Source organism: Stegostoma tigrinum, chromosome 15 (genome assembly GCF_030684315.1).
Source record: "Stegostoma tigrinum isolate sSteTig4 chromosome 15, sSteTig4.hap1, whole genome shotgun sequence".
Taxonomy (NCBI): Eukaryota; Metazoa; Chordata; class Chondrichthyes; order Orectolobiformes; family Stegostomatidae; genus Stegostoma; species Stegostoma tigrinum.
The window spans coordinates 23,054,618-23,067,715 of NC_081368.1; the positions used below are offsets into that span (position 1 = coordinate 23,054,618).

At 44.2% G+C, this 13,098-nt stretch overlaps 1 protein-coding gene across 1 annotated transcript in view; it reads right to left on the reverse strand.

Moving 5' to 3' along the window:
- LOC125458738 (magnesium transporter protein 1-like) overlaps positions 1 to 7,190 on the reverse strand; it is a 40,079-nt gene extending 32,889 nt beyond the window's left edge. Inside the window, exon 1 of the mRNA XM_048544296.2 lies at positions 7,066 to 7,190. Coding sequence (XP_048400253.1) covers positions 7,066 to 7,149 — 84 coding nt within the window. The 5' untranslated portion in view covers positions 7,150 to 7,190. The remainder of the gene's footprint in view (positions 1 to 7,065) is intronic.
- Positions 7,191 to 13,098: the final 5,908 nt, after the last annotated feature.

Here is a 13,098-nt window from a genome sequence, read left to right on the forward strand (position 1 = left end):
AGATGTGAGTCGAACAGACAGGGAGGGCATCAGAGCTAAACAAAAAGCAAGTGCTAATGGTGGTAAAAGAGAAATACAGATTTAAAATGTGTCCAATTGATAATGACAAGGAGAAAATTGACCTGCTCTGCTGACAGCAAAGCAACATGAAACAAACAACACATGGTTGGTAAAATAGCTGTAGCCCTATCTCACTTTCATCGGCTAGGACAAGACTATGGCTTTAAGAGGGTGTGTTTTTGCCCTTTTTTTGGGAGAGGCTTTGAGCCATAGGTGCAACCCAATTAAGCAAAAACTTGGATATAAAAAACTTCATTTTTTTTTAAAATGTTGGAACAACAGAAGCAACATAAATGGGTTGAGTCAAGATTCCCAGAGAAGCAAGGGTTCAGTTTAGCTTCCACAGCCAACAACTGCTGAAAGCTGTCTCTCTCCCTACCACCAGAATTGCATGTGAGACGATCTATTTTACTGATTAACCAGTTATTCTTTCTTTCATTTGTGTTTTTAATGGGTGTAAAAATAAAGTCTGCTTTGCTTAAAGCTGAGTAGAGTAACCAATCAAATTATATCTGGAGCACAGAATCTTACACTTGCCATTAAGAAAGATAAAATTTAGGATCTAGGCTACCTCCTTAATATACTTGGAAAGTTTGGTCTGGTCCATAAATCATTACCACAGAATTTCAACGTGTTATTTTCAGGACTGTCACTGACATCTCCCCCTGGAAATCACCCCTCCATCTTTTTGGACTTCGTACAGTGGTACAACTTCACGCTGTCTGCATTCTACATTCTTCCCAAAATCGACAAAGACGTAGCACCCGGGCAGACACTTCATTTCAAGTCTGTTTCTGCCCCAATGAATTTATTTCTTCCTACCTCGACCATCTCTTCACCTTTGAGCAATCTCTTCTCACTTTCACGATTCTTCTGAGCTTTATGGGAGTTCCACAATTTCCTGGCCTCGAATGCCTTCTCTATACCATGGACGTAGAAATACCAGAATAGTTGGAAGGCTCTTTATTTCTACTGTGAAAAGAGACATGAACAATTCGCTGGCTTTGCCACCCTCTTTCGCCTAGATGAGCCCGTTCTCATTATGAACAATTTCTCCTTTAATTCATCTAACTTTCTCCAAGTCAAATCCTTGTTCTCAGTTATGCCTCTCTGAGGGGTACATGGAGCATTCTTTCTTCCGGTTCTACTTGGATCTGTCACCCATAACTCTGATATGTCAATAACGTAATGGGTTCAGCCCCTGGTATCATTTCAGAATTGGAAAAATCCAAACGCTGTGCTTCCAATTTCCATTCTTCTTTCACCAGCAGTGGGTCCATCACCAACTCTTCACTTGCCTTTCTCAACTTGATTGATTTCATTTTTTGGAGACAGATTTTCCAACATCCATCCCTGATGGAAGACACGAATCTAAGTTATCTAGTTCTGCTTTGAAAATATTTAAAGATTCTGCATCCAATGGCTTTTTAGGAAGGGAATTCCAAACCCTCAAGACTGAGAAAAAAAAGCTTCCACGTCTGTTTTAGATAGGCAACCTCTTGCTTCTAAGCTAGACCACAGGTTCTAGATTCTTCCTCAACATTCTTTAAATAGTGATCTGGTCGAGTCCTCTTATGACATGTCCGGAAAGGTCGATTTAAACCAAATCTAATTATTTCCCTTTGGCATTCAATGGCCTTACCAGTGGAGACGCTCATTTTTAATATTAAGGTTTTAATACTGGTATTTTAATATCAGTAGCCAGAAACTGAAATAGGCTCATCATATAAATGTAGCTACAAGAACCAGTCAAAGGTTGAACATTCTGCAGTTGGTAATGCATCTCCTCTCTCCTAAAAGTTTATCAACAAGACATAACTCAGGAATGCCACGGAATTTTCTAAAATTATATGGATAATGCAGCTTCAACAACTTTTAAGAAGCTCAGCATAATCCAGGGCAAAATAAGCCACTTGACTGGCATCCCATCCAACATCTTTCAAGTTCATCCCCTCCACTACCAATACAATGGCAGCAGTGCGTACCATTTACACAAGGCACTTCAGCTCAATAAAGCCTCTGAAATAGCACTCTCCAAATCTGCGACTTCTACCATCTGGTACATACATGAGGACCCTATTACTATCTGCAAATCCCCTCCAACCCACACACCAACTGGATTTTGGAAAGATATCACCGCTTCTTCATTGTTGCTTGAGCAAAGGCCAGGAACTCCCACCCTAACAACACTATGAATGCACCTACACCAAGTGGACAGCAGTTTAAAAAGGCAGCTCCCTAGCACCTTCTCCAGAAAATGGGCAATAAATGCTGGCCTAGCCATTGATGCCTACAGCCAGCAAAGTTAAAATGTGTTTGTAAAAACGATGGCATGGAAAAGCAGAATGCTGTACCTTTAAAAGATTGTTCATTGTCCGTGCTTAGAAATTTCAAGCATTGCACAGACAGTCCCAAATTAAAACAAGCATATCAGAAGGCCTTACAGTTGGCAGGCAAAACAGTAGCTTTGCTTTGATGTTTTGGCAACAAGCTGGACTCAGTCAATTAATTTAAACTAAGTACACAAAGGTTGTAAGCCAAGTGAATTTAAAACTGATGAGTTTAATAACCTGAAAAACAAAAATTGATGTGAAATTGGGGGTATATAAGGGGGTTTTTGAAAATCGGGGCGAGAGCCAACTGCCATCTGAAGTAAGAGCAAACCGTCATCTGTGAAATAAGTATTGGGCTCTCACAAGAAATCACCGTCTACCCATAAAAGGTACCACCATGGCATTTCTAGCTAAGAGACTTCACAAAAGAAAACATCTCTGACAACAGGATCAGCAAAAGAAAGGAGTTTATGATGTGAGAACAGCAGAGGAAAGGCATTTATGACTGGAGACACACCGGAAAAGGCACAGCATTCTCAGACATTTTGTGTGAACTTTGAGAAACCAAGTTTTAATTTATTTTTTCTTACTACTTTGGTTATAAAAGTGAGACGTGGGTTTATTGGAATAGCGTACCAGTAGAATTTTGTTGAGTTAGGGAATAATTAGGAACAGCGGGTGGGGTAAGAGAGAATCGCTCAGTTTGTTAGTTATCCTGTTAAGTTGTTCATTTTAGTGTTAAATAAACAAACTGTTACTTGTAAAGTGAATACCAAGGATTTTCTTTCACTTAAACTGATAGGGAAAGGGGAGGTTAACAAGTTGGGCAAGGTGAGGACAGCTTCTCTGGGTGTTTCGGGTTTAGTCATTAGAGGGAGACCTCTGGTCCTGCTGTAACAGATTGGGGGCTTGTATTTCAATTTTAATCAATCAATCATCAGAGGGGTTTGACCGCCCCTTCCTAACAATACAACATTCAACACAAAGCAGGTCATGAGTTACATCCCATCGATCAAATCAAACAATGACTCCAAGGTGCAACTCAACAAGTTTCCTTAGAGAGCACCTTCCAAATTTGTAACAGCCACCATTTTGAAGAACAGGGCAGAAAATGTTTGGGAACACCACTACTTGCAAGCTCCCTTCCTGGTCTCTCATACCATCCTGAATTGGAACAATGTCACCATTCCCACACTGTCACTGGAACAAAATTCTGTAGCTTCCTTTCTACAGCACTGTGGGTACACTGGATGGAACACAAGCTTTAAGGCAGGAGCTCCACAGTTGCGCCAGACTACAGGCCTGGTCTCACAGACTGACAACCAGTAGTGGTTTAACCAGAGGGTCACTCAGGCAAGGAAAGAAGTTGAGTAGAGGGTCTTTCATGGTAACCTCAGTCGTTGGGGGAATTGAACCCACAGTACTGGGAACATTCTGCACCACAAACCAGCTGTCCAACCAACTGAGCTAATCAATCCCATGGTAGGAGTTCACCACACCACTTCAAGGGCAGCTGGGAATGGACAATAGATGCTAACATGGTCAGCAATTCCACACCCCATTAATGAAGTTTTTAAAAAGTGATTCAGTTCAACTGAGTGTCTGAAATACAGAAATGCAAAACAGCTAATATTCGAGAGTTAAATAAGGTGAATAACAACGTAATGAGTAAAGTGAATAAATCTCTCCATGGGTATAAAGACAAGAACAACAGCAGACATTAAATAGAAATGCGATGTAATCAATTTATGTCCAAGGGAGAAGGACCCTACTTTCCAAAAAACACGACTATGGAAAACTAAACATGTAACCAGCAACATTCAACTCAAAAAAAAACTTAAAAACAAATGTAAAGAAAAATCACGAAACAAAGTTTCCAATAGATGAAATGACACTTCACATCCGGAAGAAAAGTGTTTAAGGACAATAAACTGAGAACTGTGATATTGTCAATCAAAATAAGGAAGTGGCATCAAGATTTGAACAGTTATTTTCCATCGGTATTTACTATCAAGGAAGAAGTCAACATGATTGAATATCACAAGGAAACTCATTGATTTAGGGACACAGCTCCACCAAAACAACAGCAAGAAAACATGAAGAAAGTAAAGGAACTGAAGAATGACAAATTGTTTCCTTCAGAATCCTGGTGGAACCTATCAAGGATAGCACTAAATTCTTCATGAATGGTAAAAAGTTACAGCTGGTGTGGCACACAGAACAATGCACAGCACCTACATGGTAGCGCCCAGTTTGTGCTCCAATAGGGCTATTCAGCTTCTGATCTAATTACAGCCATAGCTCAAAAATGGGTAAGGAGCTGAATTCTAGAGGTGAGGTGAGTGTGACAGCCCTTGACATCAAGGCTGCATTTGACAAGAGCATGGCATCAAGGAGCCCTAAAACAAAAATAGGATCAATGGGTTTCAGGGGACAAGCTCTCTGCTGGATGGAGACAAATCTGGTGCACAGGAACATGGTCGTGGTTGGAGGAGGTCAGCTTTCTCAGCTTCAGGTCATCTCTGCAGGAGCTCCTCGAAGTAGTGTCAAGGTCCAACCATCTTCAGCCACTTCAATGACCTTCCTTAATCGTAAGGTCAGAAGTTGGAATGACCATTGTGAAATCAATGTTCAGCAACATTCACGACTCGTCAGATATTGAGTCAGTCCAAGTTCAAATGCAACGAGATTTGGACCATATCCAGGCGTGGACTGACGAGTGGCAAGTAGCATTTGCACCGCATAAATGCTAATGACTGTCTCTTAGAGACAATCTAGTCACCATCCCTTGACATTCAATGATTTAAGCATTACTGGATCATCCACGGAATGATCACTGATCAGAAACTCAATTAGACTCGCACTATAAACACAGTGGCTACAAGATCCAGTCAGAGGCTAGAATTTCTGTAGTGGCAACTCCTGATGTCCCAAAGCCTTTCCATAACCTACAAGGCACAAGTCGGGACTGTGATGAAATACTCCCCATATGCCTAAATGGCAATGACACTCAAGAAGCTTGACATCATCCAAGACAAAGCAGCCCACTTGCTTGGCACCACACACACAAACATCTACTCCCTTCACCACTGACACCAGTAACAGTAGTGCGTATTATCAACAAGATTCTCTGCAGAAATTCACAAGAGATTCCAGTACACCAGCACCTTGCAAACCCATGACTACTTCCTCCTAGAAGGACATGGGCAGAAGATACATAGGAACACCACCACTTGCAAATTCTTCTCTAAGCCATTCAACATCCTGACTTGGAAAAATATCACCATTCTTTCAGTCACTGATCCATAATCCTGGAACACCCTCCATAACAGCATTGTGGGTCTACCTACAATATTCAGACTGTAACAGTTCAAGAAGTCAGCTCACCACCACCACCTTCTCAAGGACAACTAGAGACAGGCAATAAATGCTGACCAGGAAGCACCACCCAGGTCCTACAAATAATTTTTCTCCTCTTTTTAAACTTAAGTTAGAAACAGCAAAGGTTCAAAGAAATGCAAGAGTCCAAGTATCTTACAAAGCAGGCACTGGCCTTAGACAGTGCAATATGGATTAACCAGTGATGTTTGGCCCATGCATGCCATACCACGATTAGCAATCATAGAAACTAGGTTTGAAAACTTTGGATTTTAGCAGGTGGAGGGAAAATATAAACAAAACTTAAGAATCTAATAGGTACATATGGGGGCAAGTAGAAAGATTTCAGTTTCACTGATTGGAGCAGGGAGGGAAATTGGCATCTACTATTTAAAGGCATAACCTAGAAATCAGCTATTAAGACTGAAGTTAAGAAACATTGCTATTGACAAATTGTGATCAAAGCGTGGAACTCTGCTGCAATCAGGAATTGATACAGGATAAATTCCAATTCAACTGTTTAGATATATATAAAAGCTGTGATGTAACCATCACTTCTCATCCATCCCCTCTCAACCAGACATTATGTCCACCTACACCAGCAAAACTAATTACGGAAAAGCCAAAAGTGGTGAGAGTCCAGTTACTAGAAAAGCCGTGTCAGCCATCGTTTCGATCAACATTCCACGAAGATACTAATGCATTACATTTCTTCAAGCGGAAGGATCTCAGTATACAGCACGTGAAAGTCATTATGTCAGTTCAGACACTACCACTCAATTTTAGTGACATTCTTTGAGCCCAATGTAGCAATATTTTACGCGTCAAAAAAAGTCGATTTCAAACCGCAATTGCCCTTCAAATTTGAATTCATTGGAACGTAAGAAACAGCAAGTTTCGGTTGTTAAAATGGGTTACTGTTTTGTTACTGTCATTTTGAAATGATACAAGTTCCTTTTCTGGTTAAGAGGGAAAATGGATTCCCCAGCTTGTGGGGTTGGCCGCTTTAAAAACAATTCAACAAAACAACAAACACAGAAAACCCGTTCAGGTGAAATTCTGCGGTTGCGTGAACTCTGTACGTGGACAGTAAGAGTTTGTCCTTAAGGCGTGTGAAGGGTCACAGTGTCAGCTTTATCAGTGAGAATCACTTACTCCTCCAAATGATCAGACTGCACAGACATTACTAGCCCACTGCTCCTGTACCCCGCACGCTTTATGATGCGGTCGTTGGCACTTCTCCCGTTTGTTTCAAATTAATAAATTAGATTTAACCCGCCCCATTGTCTCAAACCTCTTTCTTCTTCTGCCCATCAGACGGAATTCCGCAGCACACAAACAAGACAACAAAAACCGCCAACATCCGCCCAGGTGCCATCTTGGCGTCCCCCCAACTTCAGTGCGCCGGCAGAGCCTTTACGCAGTACGTACAAAGCGCCGTCAACGCGGTGACGCAGTTGCGTCAGCAGCGTCCTACAATGGCACCTTGTGATTGGTTCCTGCAGCCAGGATCGAATAGGCTCCTGTACTGGCCCAGAGATAGTAGGAACTACAGATACTGGAGAATCTGAGATGACAAGGTGTAGAGCGGGATGAACACAGCAGGCCAAGCAGCATCAAAGCAGCACAAAAGCTGACGTTTCGGGTCTAGAGATAATGGGAACTGCAGATGCTGGAGAATCCAAGATAATAAAATGGTGAGGCTGGATGAACACAGCAGGCCAAGCAGCATCTCAGGAGCACAAAAGCTGACGTTTCGGGTCTAGACCCTTCTTCTGTCCGATTTCTCTAGACCCGAAACGTCAGCCTTCTGCTCCTCTGATGTTGCTTGACCTGCTGCGTTCATCCAGCTCTACACCTTGTTATCTCAGATTCTCCAGCATCTGCAGTTCCTACTATCCATGGGCATTCTGTCAAGACTAAGGGACCTTGATAACAACCAGAACTAGAACCCTCTTCATTGAACAAATGTAGACTGTGACTATTTCGCCAAGCAAAACTGGAATCAGTGTGTGGTTAGTCATCCCTGATACATAGGTTGTGGATGTTGGAGGTCAGTCATCTCAGCTCCAGAACATCTCAGTAGGAGATCCCTAGGGCCCAACCATCTTCAGTTGCTTTATCAATGATCTTCCCTGCATCATAACATCAGAAGTGGGGATGGTAGCAGATGATTGTACAATGTTCAGCAATTTTGTGACTCTTCAGACATTGAAGCAGTCCATGTCCAAAAGCAACAAGTTCTGGACAATATCCAAACTTGGGCTGACCAGTGGCAAGTAATATTCATGCCACACAAAAACCAGGCCATGATCATCACAAATAAGGGACAATGTAACCTTCACCCCTTGACATTCAGCAGTGTTACCATCACTGAATTCCCCCACTATCAACATGCTGGGATTTTTCATTGATCAGAAGCTCTAGCTGGTCTCACCACATAAACGCAGCAGCAATAAGAACAAATCAGAGGTGAGGAATACAATGGCGAGTAATTCACTTCCAGACTCCTGAAACCCTGTCCACAATCTGCAAGGCAAAAGTCGGGAGTGTGATGGAATATTTCTCACGACAATAAAGGATATTCTGACCATCCAGGACAAAGGAGACCATTGGATTGGCTACTGCATCCACAAGCATCCACTACTTCCACCAACGAAGCTCAGTAGCACTAGTGTGTACTATCTATAAGATGCACTGCAGAAATTCACCAAAAATCTCAGACAGCACCTTCCAAACGAATGATCACTTCCATCTAGAAGGACAAGGGCAGAAGATATATGGGAACACCATGTCTTTCAAGTTCTCCTCCAAGCCGCTCACTACGCTGACTTGGAAATATACCACCGTTTCTTAACTGTTGCTTGGTCCAAATCCTAGAATTCCCTCCCTAATGGCACTGTGAGTCAACCCACAGCACGTGTACTGTGGTGGTTCAAGAAGCAGCTCATCACTAAATTCTCAAGGCCAACTAGGGATGGGCAATCAGTACTGGCCAGCCAGCAACACCCACATCCCACAAAATGGATAAAATAAGACACCTACAATCTGCCCACAAAAAAGACAGTGAGGTTCCAGTTGCCTGCCACTTTAACATGTCACCCTATTCCCTTGCCAACATCTCTATCTCACCCCTCCCTCCAGCCTTTTACCTGCAGTCAATCTGTTCATTGAGAACTGTTGACATAACATAAGTTGCCTCAATTTCTCTGCCCCCCCCTCACCAAATCCAACCTATCTCCCTCTGAACTGACGGCATGCCGTGTACTCAGATCCAACCCTGACTTTGTCATCAATCCGATAAGGGCGGTGCTGTTGTAATCTGGCGTACTGAACTCTTCCTTGCAGTGGCTGAGCGCCAGTTCTCAGATACCTCCTCCTACCTTTCTCTGGATTATGACACCATCATGGCACATCAGGCCATCGTATCCACTGTGGTTATAGAGCTCATTTCATCTGGTGATCTCTCAGCCTCCGATTCCAAGCTTATAGTCCCCCGACCCCGCACAGCTCGTTTCTACCTCCTGCCAAAAATCCACAAACGGGACAATCCGGACAGACCCATTGTTTCAGCCTGCTCGTGCCCCACACAACTCAGCCCTTCCTACCTTGACTCTGTCTTCTTCCCCCGGTCCAATCCCTACCCAAATACATCCATGATTCATCTGACACCTTATGCCATTTCATAACTTCCAGTTTACCGGTTCCAGCCACCTCCTCTTTACCATGGACGTGCAATTCCCCACCAGGAGGGTCTTAGGGCTCTCCGCATCTTGGAGTAAAGACCTGAACCATCCCCACCCACTACTACCCTTCTCCACTTGGCCAAGCTTGTCCTCACCCTCAACAATTCTCTTTCAACTCCTCTCATTTTCTTCAAGTAAGAGGGGTTGCCATGGGTACATGCATAGGCCCTAGTTATGCCTATGTCTTTATGGGGTACGTGAAACATTCCCTGTTCCAGTTCTGTTCAAGCCCCCAAGCAGCAACTCTTTCTGCAATACATTGATGATATCGTATGTGCTGCTTCCCTCTCACGTCTGTACTTGGAAAACTAGGTCAATTTTGCCTCCAATTTCCGCCCTGCCCTCACTTTCACCTGGTCTATTTCTGACTCCTCCCTTCCCTTCCTCGACTTCTCTGTTTCCATTTCTGGTAATAATCTGGCCACTAATATTTACTACATGACTCTCACAGCTACCTGGTCTATACAACTTCACACCCTACTTCCTGTAAAGATTCCATCCCATTCTTTCAGATCCTCCATCTCCATAACATACGTTCAGATGAGGATAACTTCGCCAAGGGAGCCTCTGAAATGTCCACCTATTTCTTCAACTGAGGATTCCCCAGCTCCATTGTCAACACGGCCCTCAACCACATCTGATCCATCTCCTGCACTTCCGCCCTCACCCATTCTCTTCCCTGCCACAACAGTGATAGGGTTCCCTTTATCCTCACCCCCCCAACCCACCAGCATCCACATCCAGAAGATCATCAGATGCCATTTCCTCCACTTGCAACGAGATGACACCAACAGACACATATTGCCCTTCCCTCCCTTGTCCGCCTTCCTCAGGGACCATTCCCTCCCGGACACCCTGGTCCACACTTCCTTCACCCCCAACACCTCCCGTTCTGCTCACAAAAAAGTCCCTGAACTACCTGTTGCCTGTCATTTCAATGCACCACCTTGTCCCCTGGCCAACATCTCTGTCTCCGGCTTGCTACAGTGTTGCAGTGAAACCTAGCACAAGCTGGAGGAACAACACCTCATTTTCCATTTCGGGACCCTACAGCCCTTCGGACTCAATATTGAGTTCAATAATTTTAGGGCCTAAACTCTCCCATGACCCAGCCCCCCACCCCACACACTAGGCCTTGTTACCACATAGCCTGCCACTACCCACCCTCCTGTTGTTACTCACTAACAGTCCCCATTAACAACTATTTACCCTCCCAGCCTGATTGTTAGCAACTCCTTTGTCTGTCCATCTGTCTTTGTCTCTCTTTGGGCTCAATCATTTACTCCCTACTCCACCCACCTCCCTATTTTCTGCATATAAACTGACATTTTCCCAGCGACTATCAGTTCTGAGAAAGGGTCACCAGACCCGAAACATTAACTCTGTTTTCTCCTCCACAGATACAGCCAGACCTGCTGAGCTTTTCCAGCAACTTTGTTTTTGTTCCTGATTTACAGCATCCGCAGTTCTTTTGGTTATTGTCTTTGTCTCTCTTTGGGCTCTAACCTATTGTTTACTCTCGACCCCTCTCACCTCCCTATTTTCTGCATATAAACTCATGTTTTCCCAGCCACCATCAGTCCTGAGGGACGGTCACCGGATTTGAAATGTTAACTCTGTTTTTCCTCTCACAGATGCTGTCAAACCTGCTGACCTTTAGCACAGTGGCTCAGTGGTTAGCACTGCAGCCTCACAGTGCCAGGGACCCGGGTTTGATTCCAGCCTCGGGCGACTGTCTGTGTGGAGTTTGCACATTCTCCCCGTGTCTGCGTGGGTTTCCTCCGGGTGCTCCAGTTTCCACCCACAGTCCAAAGACATGCAAGCTAGGTGGATCGGCCATGCTCAATTGCCCGTAGTGTTCCTGGGTGGATGGGTTATAGGGGGATGGGTCTGGGTGGGATGCTTCAAGCGGCAGTGTGGATTTGTTGGGCCGAAGAGCCTGTTTCCACACTGTAGGGAATCTAATCTAAAACCTTCTCCAGAAACTTTGTTTTTGTTTTGTCTATCTCAGGCTTGCTACAGTGTTCCCAAAACTTTAACTCTGTGTTTTCTCCGTAGATGCAGTTTTGGGCATTGTGTGGTTTGGTGTCAAATTGTGTTTCATAATACTTTTTTAAAGTGACACATTTGGCAAGTTGAAACCGTTCTACATTACTTCAGAATAAAAACCGAAAGAACTGCAGATGCTGTACATCAGAAACAAAACCAGAAGTTGCTGGAATAGCTCAGCAAGTCTGGCAGCATTTGTGAAGAGAAATCAGACCATTCCTCAGAACTGATGGTTGCTTGGAAAATGGCAGCTTAAATGCAGAAGTTAGGGCTGAAGGAGGCGTAAGGAATTAATGATAGGTGAGGACAGAGCCCGAAGAGTGAGAAGAGCAGTTGGACAAACTAAGGAGTAAACAGTGATCTGACTAGGAGGGTGATTAGATTTTAATGGAGACTGTTAGTGGCTAACAATAGGTAGTGTGTAATGGCAGACTGTGATAACATGGCCTGGTGTGAATGGTAAGGGGCTAGGAATGAGAGAGATCACTCCTATTACTGAACTCGTCATTGAGTCCAGAGGGCTGTAAGGTCCCCAGCAGAAAATGAGGTGCTGTTCCTCCAGCATGCGCTGAGCTTTGCCGGAACACTGTACAGCAACTCATATTCAGCTTGGGAACCCTGCAGCCCAATGGTATCAATGTGGACTTCACCAGCTTCAAAATCTCCCCTTCCCCCACCGCATCCCAAAACCAGCCCAGTTCGTCCCCTCCCCCCACTGCACCACACAACCAGCCCAGCTCTTCACCTCCACCCACTGCATCCCAAAACCAGTCCAGCCTGTTTCTGCTTCCCTAACCTGTTCTTCCTCTCACCCATCCCTTCCTCCCACGTCAAGTCGCACCTCCATCTCCTTCCTACTAACCTCATCCCACCTCCTTGACCTGTCCATCTTCCCTGGACTGACCTATCCCCTCCCTACCTCCCCACCTATACTCTCCTCTCCACCTATCTTCTTTTCTCTCCATCTTCGGTCCGCCTCCCCCTCTCTCCCTGTTTATTCCAGAACCCTCACCCCATCCCCCTCGCTGATGAAGGGTCTAGGCCCAAAACGTCAGCTTTTGTGCTCCTGAGAGCTGCTGGGCCTGCTGTGTTCATCCAGCCTCACATTTTATTATGCTGCTGGTACTGCTGTGTTTCTCCAGCAATGTCTGCTTTTGTTTGTTTCTGTTCTCCAGCATCCACAGCTCTTCGTTTTTCTTTTGCAGGAGGACTTGTTCAGCCAGGTGACAGACTGTTTGGTTCAAGCAGTAGCTTTTAAGGAGTGTTGTGAAAGAGGAAAGAGAAATGTGCGACCAGTTTAGGGAAGTATTTCCAAAGTTTGGGGCCTTGGCAGCTGAAGATATTGTTGCCAATGCATAGCACATTTAAAATTGGAGTTGCTCACAAGGTCATTGTTTGAATATATGCAAATATTTCAGAGTAGGAGACGGTCATGGAGACAGCAATGGAATAGATAATTGAGGGATTTGAAAACAAGGATGAAAGTTTTAAAATTCAGACATTGCTGGAGTGGGAGCCAAATATGGGAGCAA